The sequence below is a fragment of the Grammomys surdaster genome, unplaced genomic scaffold (genome assembly GCF_004785775.1).
Source record: "Grammomys surdaster isolate TR1022 unplaced genomic scaffold, NIH_TR_1.0 206, whole genome shotgun sequence".
NCBI classification, from domain to species: Eukaryota; Metazoa; Chordata; class Mammalia; order Rodentia; family Muridae; genus Grammomys; species Grammomys surdaster.
The window spans coordinates 7288886-7308654 of NW_021604651.1; the positions used below are offsets into that span (position 1 = coordinate 7288886).

Consider the following 19769-nt stretch of genomic DNA (forward strand, 5'->3'; position numbering starts at 1 on the left):
TGAGCAGTCCAGCATCCTACTCTCAAACTCGAGGGAATCGGAGATTCAAGTCCCTCTGTGCACGAACCTCACATCTGTGCACAGGGCAGAAGCATCCTGAAGAGGGACATCGTGTTCAGGAATGAACACTTTGGAGACTTAGAAATATGAACCTAAGGAGAAGCCAATGTTTCTAATGGCCCTCCTTGTTTTTGGGATCTCCTCCTGACGCAGGGAACTTAGATCTAGAGCCAGAGACTCATGCCGTTGGTAGATTGTTATTTAATCTAAGTCTAAGGAAAACACTGAAGCACGCTGTGCTCTAATTACTACATACCCACTGCCCCTCACAGTCCGTTAATCAACTATTCTTGTTAAAACCAAATAACTACTGGTTATTTATTTAAGAGGTAAAAACTTAAATAAGAGGAAGGTTTGACTTCAGACCAGAATTAAGTTAAAATACCAATTATGCCCATAATTCTAGATAGTTGAAAGTCTGAGACAGGAGGATCACAAGTTTGAGACCTACCTGGCTATATATAGCAAGTTGAAGGCTCAACCAGGCAAGTGACCAATACCTTGTCTCAAATTTCAAAATTATAAAAATAAAGAAATGAGAATATATCACAGTAGTAGGGTACTCAGCCCCAGACCCACCTCCACCACCAGATCTACAAATTAATAATCTTGTGAACTAATTAAAAGGAAATCAAAGTTGGCTTAGTGGTTAAGAGCATTTGTTTCTGCAGAGAATCTGGGATTCAGTTCCTAGCAATCACAGTCATTAGAAACTTCAGTTCCAGGGACTCAACACCCTCTTTTTGTCATTGTTAGTATTGCATGAACATTGTGCATATGAATATATACCAGCAAAACACAAACAAAAAATAAATCTTAAAAAATGTTTTTAAAAATTTTTCCCCTCCTCCCTTTCTTCTCTTTCTTCCTCCTCTCTTCTTTCTTGCTCCCCCCTGCTCCTTTCCTCTCTACCTTCTCCCCTTCCCTCTTTCCTCCTCCCCTTCTCTTTCTTCCCCCTCTCTCATTGCTTTTGAGAAAAGCCCAGGCTGGCCTTGAACTCATAATCATCTGCCTCAGCCTCCTGAGGACTGAGACTATAGGCATATGCCACCTCATCCAGCAGTCTCTTTCAATAAAGAGCCTCCATGAGGGAGGGAGAAGACTTGATGAATGTCACCAGCCCGGAAGGCAGGGTACAGTCACATGCAATAGCATACACACTTCCGAAATACACTGGCAACTTTTCAACGGGAGCTCAGAGTGAAACCACAAGTCAACCCGGCCCAAGGAAGCAGATTAACTCGGGGAGCTAGAGGGAGAGAACTGACCTGGGCCTCAGAAGCATGGGCCCTGACTCTGCTCACCATTGAGTAATCACCAGAAACTTGCATGGGAGGACAGACTTCCACACTTTACCAGGATGGCCCTTGGGCAGCCGGCAGGGAGGAGTCCTGGGTGACAGAATGGGTGTTGCAGATGTTTGATAAACATGACAGGATACTGTCTTACTCAGGATGACACCTAGCTAACTATAGTATTATGGCCTTATGGGAGCTGGCCTCTGCTGACACATGGCTGCCAGCAGAAAGTCTCCATGACCCTGGACTAGCCTGTCCCTCCTGAACCTCATAGCTCCCTTTCCAAACTCTAACCCCCCTCACTGCATCAGTACTCAGGGCTGTTGAACACCAATCCCCTTATCCACATAAGACTTTTTTTTTTATCCCCAAATACCTAGTAACAATGTGTTAATATAAAATAGCTGCCAGCACTTATAACTAACAAGCCCCTCCCCCAATCCAAGACTGTCACTGCCTTCCCAAGCTGCTAAAGCCAGAACCCAAGTGTGTTTCATTCCCCTTTCCTTCTTCAAGGAAGTAGGTCTAGGGTGTTTCTATCTGTCCCTGGTTGCTTTCTATGTGGATGAAGAGTCCACTCTCACCTGGATTCAGCTTCCTAAAGAGTCCACTCTCACCTAGATTCAGCTTCCTGTCTGTTGCTAAGGAAATTTGCCTGTCACTTCCAAATTTGTCACAATCTGTCAGCAGTATAGTGTCCCATCAGCTTTACATCCATGACCTTTCTGTGTGACCTTGAAGGTGGGGCTTGTAGAAAGTTCTAGAGGCCTGATAGAGGGTGTTTGGATTGGGCTCGAGAGTGAAGATATCTACAGAAAGAACAAGAGACGACCCACCAATAGCTTCAAACCACGCTGCCCCTTGGATCCCGGGAATCCCAGTGTTGTGGCCGATTGGCCTTGGTTGATATGAAAAGCCTAAAGCAGAGCCAGCCTTAGTCTCTGCCCCTGCTTGTTCACCCTGCGGTACCTGATGTGCTCTCTGCTGCCACCCAGTGGTTATTATTGACGAAGACCAGATGGGAAATTAAATCCAGAGGCTCTTAACAGTGGGACCTGGGACCAACAGCCTGTCTTAAATGCTGAATGTTATTCTGAGGCACTTTCAAGTTTTAGGAGCGGGCAAAGAGACTTTTTGACAAGCCTCATGACCGGAGTTCAATCCCCAGGACTCGCATAGGGGAAGGAGAGAACTCATTGCCATAAGTTGTCCTGAGACCTCCACGTAAGAACTCTGGCACATGATATATATATATATGTAACTTTTAAACATTAAAAATATAAAAAAGAATTAAAACGCTCCAGTTGTGTTAAAAATATTCACCCCCTTCTTAGGGAAGATTAAACCTGGATTTAAACTCCTCAAAAATTATGGTGCCAGGAGATGGCTCAGTAAAGCCCTTGGATGAGAAGCGTAAGGACCTGAGTTCTGATCCCAAAAGCCCACATAAAAAGCTAGGAAGTGCAGCACATATGTGTACCTCTGCCTCTGGCATACATGCCACCCACACTGTACACACACAGAGCAGGGCTCCAAACCTTTTCCAACCGCATTAAATCTTCATTTATCCTGGTCTCCAACCGCCATCCCTGTGTTCACATTTCTAAAGATGCACTCATTGGGAAGATGATCACTTCAAAATAAAAAGCTCCAAGCCCTCACCAATTTTTGGGCCCTCTCAGGCACCATGTCTTCCAGAAAGCCTTCTTTGATTGCCCTGGTACACTATGGTTATTTCTGTTTTGAACCTCACACTTGGTTTTTACATAAATCAAGTTTTTTATTTTTACCTAATAATGAGTTCTTAGTGTTTGTTTCTGACCCACCAAAGCCCAGCGTCTGAACCCTCTTCATTCCAGCATTTACTGGTGCAAAGCAAGCACACAGCAAATTCTCTTTAAAGGAACTATCAAAACAGGGGCTCATGGCAAATGCTGGGATCAGATTCATTAGAACAGAAGCAAACAGAAGAGCATAAAGTGACCCTGGCAAAAGAAACCTTGGTGTGGTCTTCTTGGGACTCTGCCACTGATGGGTGGAGCTGCTTTCACAACACCCATGGGCCAGAAGAGGCCATCAGTTCCCTCTGCTGGCTACTGTATGTGTTACACCAGGACTCTACAGATAGCCCGGAAAAGCCTTCCACTTCCATCCGCTTAAAAAGAGCCGATGGGGAACTCTGTAGCCTGCAGAAATCTCGAGTGCCACAGTTGCCACTGATAGTAAATAGCTACAGATGCTGTCTCCCACAGACTACACAGCTTTGGTTCAAACCTGTGGTCACCTCAGGAAGATGAGGCCAACACTGTAATTGCTCTTATCCCAGCCACTCACCGCCTTGGGCTCCACCCTCACTGCTTTTTCTGGCTAGAGTCTCTATGGTTTCAACCCACCATGTTTGGGTAGAGATATCTAGGTCTCATGTGAGAGTCTGGACAAGAGGGGGACTTGAACCTACTAAGAGTGTGCTGGCTAGTTTCGTGTCAACTTGGTGCAAACTAAAGTCATCTGAGAGGAGAGGATCTTAATTAAGAAACTGTCTTCATAAGATCAGGCCATAGGTGAGCCTGTAGGGCATTTTCTTGATTAATGATTAATGTGGGAGGTGGTCCTGAACAAAAAAAAAAAAAAAAACAAACTGGACAAACCAAGAGAAGCAAACCAGTAATTGGCACTCCTTCATGGTCTCTCCATTGGCTCCTACCTCCAGGTTCCTGCCCTGTTTGAGTTCTTGCCTTGATTTCCTCTTCCCCTTGAGTTAATTTTGGTCCTAGTAACCTAAGACTCAGAGTGAGCAAGAGATCCAGAGCTCTCAGAAAGAAGCAGAAGACCGGAAGATGGTTGTCCAAAGAAGGGGAGGGGAAGGTGAGTAGAAAAGACAGTTCACCCAATGTCTTGGGTTCACGTATGGGGATTTGGGCTTTGTAGGACTGGGTCTTTTTTAAACCTCTTCACCCCTCTTAGAGATGTGTTACTGGCGTTACAGTCACTGGAAAAGACAACCCTTCTCTGGGGCCTCCTCACTGGGGCATGAATCCTGGGGCCTAGTTACAGTCCGTTGGGTGAGCAGTCCCAGGGCAGGTAGGACTCTCGCAGACAGGAAGCTTTGTGAGTCTCCCGAGGGAGGTGTCATCCCAAGGGGTCCCAGTCCCAAGACCCACACTTTCTCCCTTGTGAAATCCTCTCAGTTCCTTTTTGTTGCTGATGATGGTTTTGAGACAGGGTCTCCTGTATACCAGGCTGTCCTGGAATTCACTTATGTACCCAAAATGACCTTGAACACCTGATTTTCCTGCCTCTACTCATGCTCAGATTACAGGAGTATGCCACCATCTGACTTCAAATTGACTTTTTCTTTCTTTGGCAGGGGGGGTCGGGGGTTTTGAGACGGGGTTTCTCTGTGTGCCTCTAAGTTATTCTGGAACTAACTCTATAGATCATGCTGGCCTGGAACTCAGAGAACCACCTGCCTATGCCTCCCAGTTGCTGGGATTAGAGGCATGCACCACTACTGCTTAGCTTTTTCTTTGTTTCTTCTTGCTTGTTTTAAAATAGATTTTATGTGTAGGAGTGTTTTGCTAGCATGTAAGTGTGTGCACTGTGTGTGCAGTGCCTTCAGAGACCAGAAGTGGGTGGAGCCCCTGGCTCTAGGGTTCTCAACAGTTGTGAGCTGCCACGTAGATGCTGAGAACTGAACCAGGTTCCTCTGGAAGAGCAGTCAGTGCTCTTAACCCCTCCTGAACCATCTCTCTAGCCTCTGCCTTTACTTTTCTGTGGCACCTAGAGACTCTGGGGACATGAAAAAGCTGTCTTGGAAGACATAGAAACTGAAATGTTTGGACCAAAGGACAGGGGACTTATTTTCCACTGTTTAACCTATTGTGCTATTTGCATGTGTTCTGAGAGGCCACATAAAACTTACACGGACTTAATGCATAAAGTTAAAAGGCAAAGAATAGACAAATCACATACTTTATAAAAATATACCTCCACGATAGCGTGTAAAGGACACTACATGATGTCTTTACTTGTCAACTTGACACAGCCTGGAATCACCTAAGGAGTGTCTCAGTGAAGATTTGTCAACACTGTTTGGCCTATGAGGATGGCTGTGAGAGGTTGTCTTAAGTGATATGGGAAGACCCAGACCAGTGTGGGTGGCACCATTCCCTAGGCATGGAGTCCTGAAATGTGCAAGAGTCAAGAAATAGAGCTGAGGACAAGCAATCAAGTAAGTGAGTACGTGTGATGCATGCATGGCTCTTTCTGCTCTTGACTGTGGACATGATGTGAGTGGCCATTTGGAATTCTCATCTCAATGTCCCTATAATAATTGATTATAACCTGGAATTGTAAGCTGAAACATATTTGTGTTTGAGACTGTTCTTACTTCTCCTTGATGTATAGTACTCCTTTAAGTATAGTACTCCTTCTGCAGTGCTGTTTTTGGTGGTCATGAACTGCTTTGGTTTGTCTTGAGCTGTCCTTATTTTCCTTTATTTTTTAAAAGACAGCTTTGTTGGGTATAGCTATTGTGATTGGCAGTAATTTCCTTTCAAGGCTTGAAATATATTAGCACATGCTTTCCTGGCTTGGAGAGTTTGTTTTCATCAGATCAGATGAAAGAAGATCTGTTATTTGGTGTTTTTGCCTCTTGAAGGTGAATTGACATTTTTCTCTTGTAGTCTTTTGATTGTGGTTTAGATATCTTGCCATAATATATCATGGAGAAGGTCCCTGATGTCTATCTGAGATTTAAATGTCTCTGGTGTTTGAATGTCTATTTCTCTGGATCTAGAGATTCCTCAAGTAATTGCTCTGTGTCTTTCATGTTTCCCTCAACTCCTATCTCTTGGGATTTTAGGTGTGGTCTCTTGATCATATTCCAGAATTTTTGGATTGTTTTGTTTATTCTTTCAGAAAACCAACTGGTTGGTTTGTTTTGTTGACCCTTTGTGCTTCTTAAAATTTCTACTCATTAATTTGTGTATGAGTGTATGTTCATGTGTGTAGGCACATGCATGTCACAGTGTGTATTAGTGAACATGTGTGTGTGTACATGTGTGTGTGTGTGTGTGTGTGTGTGTGTGTGTAGAAGTTAGAACAACTTTTAAGAATTTGTTCTCTCCCACCATGTGGGGCCTGTGGATCAAACTCAGATCGTCAGGTTTGGCAGGCAGCAAGCGTCTTTACCCGCTCAGCCATTTTTTCTGGCTCTTTTGTGTTCTTTTTCACAGCTACTGTTCACTCATTTCTGCTCTGATCTTTGTTATTTTGTTCTGCTATGGGATTTGCTTTCTTATTTGAGTGGCATTATTAGGCTGTTTACTCCAATGCTCTAATTTAGGCGCTGTTTCTATAACTTCCTCTTACTACAGCTTTGCTTGCCTTGAAACTTTGCTACACCACATTTTCATTTTCATTTATCATAAGAATATTTTTAACTTGTTTCTTCACTGACCCAATGGTAATTTAGGAGCACATCTAATTTCCCTGTATTATTTTCTGATATTTCTCTTCTTGGTTTTCTAGTTTTATTCCATTGTGCTCATAGAAATAGGCCTAGCATGAATTTTGACTTTTTTGCGTTTATCGGGATTTGGGTGGTAGCTGGAGACTATTTCATGGACTGAGATAAAGAATGTAAATTCTGGGGCTGGAGAGATGGCTCAGTGGTTAGGAGTACTGGATGATCTTACAGAGCCCTGGAGTTTAGTTCTCAGCACCTACATCAGGAAGCTTACAACCAACTATAACTACAGATCCAGGTGACCCTAGGTCCTCTCTGACCTCTGCTGGGACTGAATTCATTTGCACATACAAACACATACATATAGACTGATACACTTAAAGTGAAAAATAAAATAATTTCTAAATATACAAATTCTGAAGACATTGAATTGTTTGTAAATCACTGTTAGATCCATTTGTTCTGTAGCTTTGCCTTTTATTTACTCATTTAATTGGCTTGATGATCTCCATTGATAAAAGTAAGGTATTGAAGTACCTAACGATTACTGTATTAGGCTCTGTTCTCTCTTTCCAGATCTAATAAAGTCTGTTGTATGGAATTCTGTGCTTCACCGTTATATCCCTATGTCTTAGTGACTCCTCCCTCTTGTCAAATCTATCCCTTTATTGTTACACAGTGGCCTTCTTTGTCTTTTATTTTTTTAACAGTTTTTAATTTAGAATGGATTATCTGATAAGGTAGATCTATGTGATGCGCCGCCTCGCCGATAAGGAGAACGTCACACTCAGGGTTCTTCTGACAGCAGTTTACTGTTACAGCTCTTTTAGATGGTCGTGTTACAGCTCTTCTAGATGGTAGTGTTACAGCTCCTCTGGATGATAGTGAGGCGAAGGACCTCGAGCCCCAGAACCCACGGCTTATATAGAGCCCTGGGAGAACGTGCCGCATGCTCATTGGCTCTTAAATGTCGCCTAATTAGCATATTAATTTTTCGCGCCTTGCGCATGCGCACATTCAAGCTTGGCTCTGACAAGAACCCGGGAGCGGGAAGCCAGCCGCGCCCTGTGCAGGTGCACATTCAATCCCGGCTCCCTCAAGGAGCCGGCACCATTTCACAATGGCGCCTGCGGCTCCCGACAGATCTACTCCTGTTTACTTCCGGTTTTCACTCTAATGTACCATCTTTTCCTGACCCTACACTTTTAATTCATGTGTCTTTCATGATGAAATGAAACAAATTTCTTGTAGTCAGCATATAGGTGAGTTTGATTCTATTTAGTTGTTTTATATCTTTGGATCAGAGATTTTAATCCAGATACCTCTAAGATTATTATAATATGATAAATACTTGTTCCTGAAAATTTGGTTGACTCCTGGTTGCTTTATAGACTTTTCTGTTTTGTGTTATTATATTTTTCTGGCTTGGAGGTTGTCTGTAGTGATGTGGTTTGGCCCCTTTCTCTTCCAGTTGTTTGTGGAACTGCTTTGCTCAGTCAGTTTTAATCTCTTGTGCCTTTATTTCATAATAGTAGCTTCCAGATTGTAGGACTTCTTTAACCATTTCTTGTAGGACATGCCTAATGATGATTAATTCTACATTTTTACATACTTTGAAAGGTGATGTTCTATTCATATCTGGATTATACCTGATTTGGAAGCCCCAGCTCTTGAAATGCTGGACTTATAGGTACATGCCACCTTCCCCAGCTTAGCAGCTGTTGTGTGTAGTTAGTTGATACCTGAACAAAATGAACCAAACCCCTTACTTAGAAATTCCCAGTGATCTAATATTGCACTGTTATGGTATCTATTTTTGTCTTTCTCATATTTGGAGCCTTAAAAGTCTGTTCCTGATGTTGGAGCAATGTTCCTGGGACTCTTACTGTGTGAGAAGCAAGCTCTGGATATACACAGGCACCACTGAAAAGCATATGCCAGTTGCTGACTGGAGGAGGTGGCCAGGCTTCCAATCTCCACATCACTGTCTCTTACAAGTGGTAAAAGCCTGGATACTTACCTTGCATGTGCTTGACCTTTGCACAGGACCTTGAGGGGGTCACTGGACTTTGGTAAGCACCAACTAATTCAAAAGCAATTAAGCATACAGACCTAAGCTAAGGGGTTGTTATGATGTCTAGGAGACCACGGAGGGAGGGGTTGACTTATTTCCACTATAACTCAATTTCAGGAAGTGAATGACGTTTAGCCAGTTATCCGTGTATAAATCAGGAGCCAGTGTTAAGGGTGCTCTATTCTTGTACTAAAGGAGGAGGGCGCAGACAGGGTGAAGACAATAGGAGTTGTTTCTAGTTTCTTAGAAGCCAGGAGAATCCTCTCTGGAGAGAGAAAACAGGGACATAAGGAGACAAGAGTCCCAGAGGGAGCCTGGCTGGTTTCAGAGAGCTCTTCCCTGGCTCTTCAGGGAACCTTGTACATGTTGGCAGAATGCATGCCCAGTGATGGAAAGGGACAGATGAAACATAGGTAGTCCAAGCCACCAAGAGAAAAACCAAACTGACTCAAGAGTTGGATTGGCCATCTTATCAGCCTCAAACTGCAGGGAATATAACTGGAGGCTTCAAGTTTCTTCCACTCACTAAGCCCATTTCTAAAAAACAAGACTGACTTAGACAAGCCTCACAGAGGCTAGTGAGTAAGGGGGGGCTGTAGGCATGTAGGTGTCAGGGAGGGGATCTGCAGAGAGGGGGGGCAGGCTGTCTGCCTTACACTCAAAGGCCTTAGGCTTCAGATACAGACTTCCATTGAGAGGTCAGGGGCTAGAGGTCTCAGCAAACCAGCCAGCCTTTGTGCCTAGGAAAGGTAGCAGTATCTACTAGGGAAGGGCAGTGCAAAGAGCAGATACCCAGTGCAAGGCCGTGCTAAGCTGGCAAGAACAATGGACCTGTGTGATTTCACTGTGTGCTTGCTGATGACCTTGGGCAAATTTTCTCTCTGTACCTGTGCCCGGACATTCGAAAGGGAATCCAGGCTTTGCCTAACTGCAGTTCTTCACAGTTAAGAGAGTTTATTAATAAAGAATCATCCCCAGGTTTTGTGGCTCACTGATAGAGTACTTGCTATCATGTCAGCCTACTATACATGAGATCTTGGCTTCAATCCAGTATCACAGAATGACTGGACATGGTGTCACATATCTATAATCCTAGCATGTGGGAGCTGGAGGCAGAAGAATTAGGAGTTCAAGGTTATCCTTGGTTATATTGCAAGTTCAAGACCAGCCTTGGCTGCATGAGACCCTGACTAGGAAAAAAAATTTTTTTAAATTATTCTCACTACCTCAAAATACTATCTGGCAAAATTGATCAATCAGACTACGGGGTTCTGAAGTGGTCCCTTCTGTTTTGTGAATGATGGGAGGGGGTCACCTGTCACTTCCCCAAACTGCACACAATACTTACTTCCTAGACCACAGCATGCTACACTGAGGCCAGAATCCTGTTCCACAGGTGGAGTCTTACCACCACTGGGCAGAGGCAACTTCTCCCAAGATGAGCTGCTACAACCATGCCAAAGTCCTCATGCTTTTTCAGTGCCCTGCAGGATTCAGCAGCCTGGACACAGGTTGGTCCCTATGAGTTCACCCAGAGAGCCAGGGTGATCCCCACCCCTCTTCCATGACTATTCCCCCAGCTCAGTAGAGTCTCTGCAGCCCACTCCCTGCAGGGAAAGGTTTCACTGTGAGTTTCACTGTGAGTTTCACTGTCAAAGGTTTCACTGTCAGTTGACTCAGTGATCTGTGAGGACCCTGTGCTGGCTTCAATTTGCAAGTGCGGTTGTGAGTTTGAGACTGTCACATCTGATGACAGTTACTCTGGTGACAATGCTGTTAGGTTTTTCACCACAAAGCATTCTTTGAGGCGGAGGGAATGGATACGTTCTGCAAGCACCACCCACCCTCAGGGGCTTGCTGGTGTTGCCTACATACCACCAGTGAGACAATACAGTGACCACCCAGAGTGGCCCTGCCACCCGGATCAGACTCAAAAAAGCCAGATTAGGGCTTCATCGGGGAATATACCAATAAGATAGTGCTCTGACGATCACAGCTGCCAACTACCTGGATCACCAGTTAGACTAAACTTAAAAGGAGAGGGGTGAGGAATGGCAGCACAAAGGCTCACTGTGATCTCTGTCGACCTCTGGTGGCTGCACTAAGCAGAGGCAGGCAGCAGAAGTGGCGTGAACCTACAGGCACAGGGTGATTGAAATGCAGTTGGATTGGAAGCTCATGGGAGCCCAGCTCGTGGGAGCCCTCGTCTTCTCAGGCATTCGACGTTGGTGGGATGAGCAGAGAGTGTACTCCAGAGCCTGACCCAGATAGACTCCTGTGTGTGTGTGGCCTGCTCGTGCCCTTGGCAAGGTTATATGTGCCTCTGTCTAGGTCATCTCATGTGCTCACATCCCACCAGGACACACTCCAAGGTGGTTGTGAGTCTGCACAAATGTGTGGTGCATGGCAAATAAGCCAGGGATACACTGGTCCCTGCACAGCACACACACTAGGAGAGAATGGAATGCTGAGCAGAGGGCTTAACAAAGCAGAAGGAAAACAAGCAACCAGCATGACATAACCACAACGAACAACTCTGTGGCTAACTCCTATCTCCACCACATTTTTTCTTGTTATTGTTGGTTTTGTTTGTTGTTTAGAGACAGGGGTTCTCTGTGTAGCCCTGGCTGTTCTGGAACTCATTCTGTAGACCAGGCTTACCTTGCCTGTCTCTGCTTCCAGAGTGCTGGAATTAAAGGTGTACGCCCACACTACCACAAAATTTTAATTACATTATAAGCTTCCAGGAGCCCCAGATTGTTTAGTGCTGTCATCTGCCCCTGCTGGCAGGTTCTACAGGTGCACTAGCTGCTTTTTCCAAGTGCACCCAGTAGCAAATGCACAACAAGATCTGGGCTCCTGCCTTGTCTGGACCATCCTCCTAAAGGGCTGCATTTATTCAGCAAAGCCTCAGGCATTCGGGCAGGTTGTTGTCCCTCTGTGGTGAGCCCTAGCTGGCAGTCTGCCTGTGGGACACTTGTGTCCTCCCTGCGTACGGTAGCTGTTGCGCTGAATGGCTTTCAGAACAGATGCTTTCATCTTTATAAACCCAGGACACACATTTGTTTCTCCCCTCTTTCCCTTTCCTCTCTCCTCTCCTCCTCTCCTTCTCCCCCTCCCTCCCTCCCTCCCTCCTTCCTTCCCTTCCTCCCTCCCTCTCTCATTATTGTTGCTTTATAGAGACTTAGGCCAGGTCTTGGGTCAACAAACAGGAAAGTTAGTGTTTAGCAGGTCTGAGAGCAGGGACCAGGTGTCTTGATCTTCTGGAAGGGCAGGCATTTCTGGACTGGGAACTCTTATGCCCCTAAAAGGAACTTGCTAATAGCTGGGCTTTTGTTTTGTTTTAATTAGAGGGAAAAAGAATTCTAATGAGTTATATAAGAGTCAGGATTACTGGTAATATCCAGGAGGTCAAGGGTGGAATGTCAAGAATGTGATGGGAAGGCAGGGCCGTGAGTCCTGGGAGCACTTGAGTTTTTTGGGGTTTTATTGTTTTGTTTTTTTTCCCCCTTTACTCTGGGCTTCCTGAGTGTTTTCCTGACAGCTCAGGAGCAGGAGCCATACAGAATATCACTCTCGTCCAGGGGATCCTGGGAAGAGGCCTACATCGGTCTGAAAGGAATATGCTGGGCAGGAAGATTTTATTCACAAATTATCAAATTGTCCCTCAATATCTGATTTTGCAAAAAAAACATGATTGATGTGAAGGCTTTGGGAACTTGGAACATTCAAGCATCTCATATTCAGGGTTCTCCTGCTTTGAATGAGGAAGCTGTAGAGTAGCTGGAAGGACATGCTTACATACATGAGGGACAGGAAATGAGACCAGATGTGACTTACAGGACTCAACAAAGGGCAGCTCCAGAATGCAGGCAGTACTGGAAAATTCAGGAAGGACACTGAGGGATCTGGAGAGCCATGGCTGCCGTTAGAAAGAATGGTACAATGGACAGGTGGGCTCACCAAGTCCCAGGGAGCATACCCCAGATTGCTGCACACAGAAGAAATGCCCAGATTCTACCTGCAGCCAGGCCAAACCAGTCATCTCAGGAACCTGGGGTGTGGAGATCCGCTCCCTGAAGTTGGGTGGAGACAGAGCTGAGCCAGTCAGTGGTCAGTGTGAGGCCTTCCCAGGGACGCCCTTCTAGGGGAAGTGGCCCTAGCTCCATATGAAGTGGAGACTGTGGGGGAGCCCATTACAAGAGAGCACACTACTGTGCTTGCAGGGCAGGCAGGCAAACTTAGGAAAGGGTATCTGATTCACAGTTGTCAAGCTGGAGTAACTTCCCTTTGTGATTTTCTGGAATGAACCATTTGGGGCTCAGCACACCATGGCTATCATTTAATCAACATTCTCTGCTGACCATCCCACAGTCTCTCAGAGTGGCCCTGGGGTTGGTCAACCCAGAGCTCCCAGCATATACATTGGTGCCTTCTTTCTGGCTTGTACCTCACTAATTCCATGCAGCTGGCTGGCCACCAAACTCCCCAGGTCCCCATCTCTAACTCTTAAGGAATTACAGGAGTGTGCCACTACACTTGCCTTTTTTATGTAGGTTCTGGGGATTGAACTCAGGCCCTCATGCTTGCATAGAAACACAACATCCAAACTCCACAGAAATCAAAAGATAGAAAATAATACAAGAGCCAGGACTCCTGTCAGGTGACAGTTTATTGAAAGGAAATCCTGCTTTATCCATGAAGTCATTCCCATGGAGGTAGCTGTGATAAAAATGTCTCTTCCCCATGACAACGCATAGTAATCAATCCCTCCTGAAAGACCCACAGAGTACACCAATTGTCATGGTGGAATGACACCCCAGAGCAGGAAGGACAAATTTATAAAAGCCATACAGTGATTGTCTTCTCAGCATTGCATTTGGCAACATGTATATTTTTACACAAGATATTTTTAAGCTAGCTAAAGAAAATACTCTTGAGCAGGATTAGTTCTTAAAGCAACAAACAAACAAACAAAAAAACCCAAAAACATATATATATAAGAAAACCAAGGAATGCTCACAGGTTTGAGCTGAGAAGAACCTGGAGCCCTAACCTCCACCTTGTCCCAGGATGCACCTGTCAGGATCACAGGGAAGAGATGAGACTGGGACTTACAAACCTTTCTCTAACCCTCAGTCCAGTGTTGTGTCGCTGGCTGTACTGCACACACCTGCTTGCACTCCACTCCATTACAGCACAGGAGACATGCCCTCATCCCATCTAGCCTCTGGTGGTGGTGCTGGTGGTGGTGCTGGAGGGGGACTCTACAAGTGTTTCCAGTGGTGGCCTCTGCTCTCCCTTTCGGGAGCTGTTCTCCTCTATGTAGCCAGCCCCATGGCTACCAGAAAGAACTAAGTAGAATTAAGAGCTGGCTGATTTTGTCAAATCCTCAGGGTCTTGATTTTTGTCACCTGAATCTCTGGGATGACCAGGCTGAGGCATTTCTAGGCTTAGTGCAAGTATCAAATGATGACACGAGAAGATTCTAGGAGGCAGAGAATTCCTATGAGTTCTGGGGAACCAGCCAACCAACCACAGGCTATCACATTCCCAAGAGGACAGAGGTTATCAGAGGCTGGGTATAGAGAGGTCCAGCCTGCACCACACTCTCCTGGATGGTTACAGGATGGCAAGGTTGGATTGTTTTTTGAGATGGGTCTCCTATGTCCCAGGTTGGCCTGGAACTACATATGTATTCAAGGCTGACCTTGAACTCTGGACCCTCCTGCTGCCACTTCCTCCTGAGTGTCAGGATCACACAGCATACTGCACCACACCCAGTTTATAGAGTTGGGTTAAACACAGGTTTCCTGCACGCTAGGCCAGCACTGTCCCAGCTGAGCTGCATCTCCAGCCCGACAGACAATTTTACTTCTATTCACTGTGTTTCCAGTGCCAAAATCTGTGCCTAACACATTTTAATGGGCAGTACATATTGGTTAAATGGAAGAATGGCTAAAAGCAGAAATCTTTCCATACCCAGTGAGGAAACAGGCAAGGGCCATGCCCAGCTATGTGGAGGGAGACAGTGGCTCTCATGATGTGTAATAGGGCTTTGTTCTCTGGTAGCAAATCCTCATCCTTCCGGTTCCTTCTGTTTAAATTTAGTTGGGCGAACTCTGACCTGCAGTGGGCAGGGTCCTATGGTAACCTGGTCCCCAGGAGTCCCCTCTTCAGGAAGCCTGGGGATTCTACTTCAGTGTCCTGTCACCTCTGTCTTACACGCATAGGCAACTTACAAGGTTCCTCTATAGGTCACTTTCACAGTTGTGAGGAGACATAGGTAGGCCAGGAGATATGCAGGGATGCCCAGCATCCTCCTAAAACAACCTTGGCATCATGTGCTTGCCCTTGGACCTCACCCCTTCCTGACACCTGTTCCCAAAAAAGCCCTTAGGGTGGCAAGCACCCCCAATTCTTTTTCCCATCATTCCAAGCTCCAGCTCAACCCCCACTGCCTGCCCTTCTTGCACATCCCCCAGCTTTCAAGAACATCTTTGTACTCCTTCTTACATCAGCCTTACACCCACGTATTCCTTCATCCCTTTCCGCATGAACTACCTGGATGCCTCCCTCCTTATCCTCATATCTAAGCCCATTAGCCTCGTTGCAAGGCCCCTCCTACTCCTCCAATTCCAGGCCTGAGCGAGCTTCACTTGGAGGTCTGCCATGGAGGAAAAGGGCCAGAGACACAACAGCAGCACTCTTGTCTTCGAGAAGCACGACACTTGTTAGAGATCCCATCTGTCTCCCGTGCTACTTGCTAGAAAGAAATGGGGAGCAGTAACTGCTCTTCGCATGGTTCAGATAAAATAAGTAGCTAAGGCCTCAGACTCAGCCCTAGGTAAGTGTTCTTCCCCAACCATCAGTGAGCCGTTTTCCCATACACCCCAAGTATTGATTCCCAGTGCTAATTTTCCACTGTCTGACCCCCTCTGGTTTCCAGAGTAGCCTCCACTCTCCCTCCTTTGCCTACGGCTTTTTAATATTTGAGATCTGGTAGCTTCATATTTTAAAAGATAATGAAGGTCAATGTGTGAGCTTTACAATGATGTCACACTCCAAAAGCTCTGGAGCATTCTAAAGCAGAACAGCAGTCCTTGAGAAGGTCTGGTTTAAAATATGTACAGTCTATACATCATGTCATCCCTACACGTCCCTATATCATTACAGCTGGCTCTGGAACCTTTCCAGGGGCAGAAGAAGGAGTGATGGCAGACAGCAGCGTACAACAGGGCTGTGTCTTACCCTCAAATGTCCCAGTTAGGTCATCTGAAACTTCAATAGCTCCCTATCTCAGATCCAAGGTCACTCAACCACGCAGAGGCCCCAGGAGGAATGTGAGGTGGTAACCTTGGCTCTGACTCCATTCATAACCCCATTTAGTGCCTCCTGCTCAGTGTAGATGGCTTGCAGAGTCCCATCAGGATCAACAGGCCTGGAAGCAGACTCAGATCTGGCTGGTGACAGTGTCTTTGGGAAAGGTATAGCTCAGTGGGGCTTCATAGAGGCTTCCTGCATCACTGCTGAGGTCGTCATCGTCCGAGTCGTCCAGGACTTTACTAGACAGTGTCTTAAGCCTGCGGAAACACAAAGGAGATGTTTCTTGACCCTGGCTAGAGCTTGTCTGATGTGGAGATGGAGGAAAGGATGTTGGGCTCCTGCCTTCCACCCCACTGCTGCATTCATATGCATGAATTTGCCAGCATCAGACATTTTTCTTAGCAACAGGTACAAACTGCCTATTACTCCTGTTCAATGTTGGGGGGTGAGCCACCAGCAGTATAACTGATTTCTCCTTTTGCCTAACTCTAATATGGCTGGTCAGGGTGCTTCTGATTTACTATAGATCATAAACATTATTTTTCTTTTAAGACAGGGTCTTATATAGCCAGCCCATGCTGCCTTCAAGCTAAATATATAGCCAAGAATGGCCTTGAAGTTCGGACCTTCTTGCCTCTGCCTCTTAAGTACTGAAATCATAGGCATGTATCAGCACACCTATTTTATGGGCTACTAGGGATGGAACCCAGGGCCTTCTGCATGTGAGACAGACACTCTCCCAACTGAGCCACATCCTCATACAATAATGTCTTACTAGCTTATCAGAACATTATCTGTTGCCCACTGAGTCCTCAACTGTTGCAGCATACCTTTGGTCTTGAGGCAAGTTCCCAGTCCTGTGTGGTAGGATTCTCAGTGAGCTGGAGGCCATGTGAGTGGAACTGTCAGCTTGTGAGAGTGACCTGAAGCAATAGGCATCGAACCCCAGGCGCAGACAGCCTCCACGAAAGGCTAGTGCTCTGGGTGAGCATGAACCTGCGTTCAGTCCTCACCTCAATATCCCTGACACTGGTCCTGGTGGGGCAGGAAAACCCTTCTCTAGCCCCAACTTTCAGCTCTCCTCAGAGCAGCTTGGAAGATCCTCACTCTTAGAAGGGTATAAATGAGAACTTCACTCTCCGGTCACATAGGAGATGCTCCTCCACAGTGGTGGGGATACTCTGCCCTCTCTGTGCCTGAGGCTCTGCCTGACACTGGTATGAGGGTGGCTTATGTGAGACCTTATTGAACAGGTAGGGTGACTCAAGTAAGTAGGCACAGCCACTTTCACCCCAAGAATGGGATGACCCCGTTAGCTATGGGCCTCGGTGGCCACCACCCCTACCCACCTCAAGCCCTTCTTCATAGAGTTGAGCTGCCCCTGCAGCTGCTCATTTACTCCTATTTGCTCCTCCAGCTCCCTCTGCAGCTTCTTCTTAGAACTTTCCAGTCTGTCGATCTCCTCTTCAGCCTCCTCCACCTGGCGCTTCATGGCTTTCAGGCGCAAGCTCAGCTGCATGAGGAAAGACGGAGCTTGAGTGTCAGCTGAATGTCCAGCTGAGCTGGAAAAGCCAGGGCTGGAGATGCCAGGGATTCGGCTACTTCCAGGCAACCCCGCCTCACAGAAAAAGTGAGAAGATCTGTGAGGTGAGCGGAACAGGGGACTCTGCATACACATGTGAGAGAGAAGGCAGAGGCTCTCTCACCTGGTCCTTCTGGTCAGTCAGGGACAGATGCTCATCGTCCACCTGCATCACCAATTCCTTCACCTTCCGCTCCAGTCTTCGGTTGTTGAGCTGCAGGTTGGCCCGATCCCTGGGAGTAGAGAAAGCAGTACAAACACACCCTCTAATCCCTCCAATTCTCAGCCTCACAGGAAGTCCAGTCTGGAAGGAGGTGAGACTCCCCAGCCACTGGTGCCTGGTTAGCTCAGGGGCAGAGAAAAACAGCCACACACGAAGAAAGGGCTGCTGGTATCACAGCAGGAGACATGGAGCCCCAAGAAGGGCAAGACTCCCCAGGCTGCAGGACCAGAACTCAGAAGTGTCCTAAATTCTTCTGCTACTAAGCTTAATTTTTGAAGCAAAGAAGCACACACCCCTGGTAGTTGGGGTCTATACCAGCCAGGCTTAGAAATCTTAGTGAAACCATGTACATATACACCAGGAACCTTCAAGGAAGGTTGTGGGTGGGTGGGTGGGGGGTGTGCTAGTCCTCAGGCTGGGACTATGTGGTTAGCTCAAAACTCATTTTGTTGGGAAGATTACAGAGACTGTTCCATGGAACATCTTTCCTACCCACTGTGGAAGGACCTCCCCACTCCTGGTAGATAGTTGGTGACTTCTGTTTGAATACACCTGCCCTCAGGGCCACAGTAGGTCACTGCCTTTAACCTGGCTCAAACTCAACAGTTTACAAAGTAGCCTGCTTTGTTAATGAGATGCAGACAGTAGCCAGCTGCAGTCCACTCCTGAGTTTCTGTCCAAGCACACAGTGCACAGCCAGGCTCCCTTATCATCACTTACCTGGTGGAGCTTGCTGGTTTTATCTGAGACATGGAGATGACTGTGAGGCTGGGCTTGACTCTACCTTGTTTGGCGGCTGATAAGGATGGGAGGAGAGCTCCAACCCACCAGACCTAATGAATGACCAGGGCCTACCTGGGCCCCTGCCGCACTCCAGGCTGGGCTTACCTCTCTTCATTCTCCAGCCGGTCCTCCAGCTCTGCAATCCTGGCCTCCATCTGCACCACCAGGCCTTCCTTACTAGATCTGTAGGAACCTTCCAGGTGGATAATCCGGCTCTTTAAGTCTTTGTTCTGGAATCAGAGAGGGAGCCTGTGAGAGACTTGGTTGGGTTGGGGAATGCTCTTTGAGCAGAAGCATACTAGGTAGAGTGAGGAATTTGGTCAGTGCATAGGTACCAGGGGATTCCAGAGACTGTTCCACAGAACACCTTTGAACTCAGATCTTAGCAGGTCAAAGGAAGAAACTCTGAGCTGTTGCCTTCTGAGGTTGGATGAAAGGGCTGGTGTGTGTGGAGACTCCTGAGCATGAAGGGAAGGGGCAGCAGCCCCACTACTAATGTTTTTCAGCCATAGACTGACATGAATAGTCTGTGAAAGAACTGATCTGACTGACCCTTCTTAGTCATTTACTTTTTTAATTATGTGATTACTTTCCGCCCCCTTTACACTGGAGTTATATGCCCTCCCATGCTGATGGCTTTCTCGCCATTGGTTATAGTCAATCACTTCTAAGTATTGTGTTAAAATTTTCCTAGACTGCTGAGTCTACCTTAAATGTTGCACCCTACTGTGGACATTCAGGGCCAGTTTCTCAGTGAGTCACCTTGTCAGTTAGGAGAGTCTCCTTGAACTGGAGCCTTCTATCCACTCATAAAAATGACCTGGGCCATCAGCAGTGAACTTCAGCCTCTGAGAAGGGCTGACACTGTGGTTGAACACAAATTTCATCCTACCCTACATACTGACCCTGGGGTAGGGAAAGCCCCTGCCATATTCCCATAGGAGAATACCAGG

General features: G+C 46.4%; 1 protein-coding gene across 2 annotated transcripts in view; it reads right to left on the reverse strand.

Moving 5' to 3' along the window:
• Window positions 1-13556: 13556 nt before the first annotated feature.
• Window positions 13557-19769, reverse strand: part of Cgnl1 (cingulin like 1) — a 103675-nt gene continuing 97462 nt past the window's right edge. For both annotated transcript variants that reach the window (XM_028771380.1, XM_028771379.1), the window contains 4 exons: window positions 18922-19046; window positions 17935-18043; window positions 17578-17741; window positions 13557-16485 (listed from right to left, as the gene is read on the reverse strand). In XM_028771380.1, coding sequence (XP_028627213.1) covers window positions 16356-16485; window positions 17578-17741; window positions 17935-18043; window positions 18922-19046 — 528 coding nt within the window. In that variant the 3' untranslated portion in view covers window positions 13557-16355. The remainder of the gene's footprint in view (window positions 16486-17577; window positions 17742-17934; window positions 18044-18921; window positions 19047-19769) is intronic.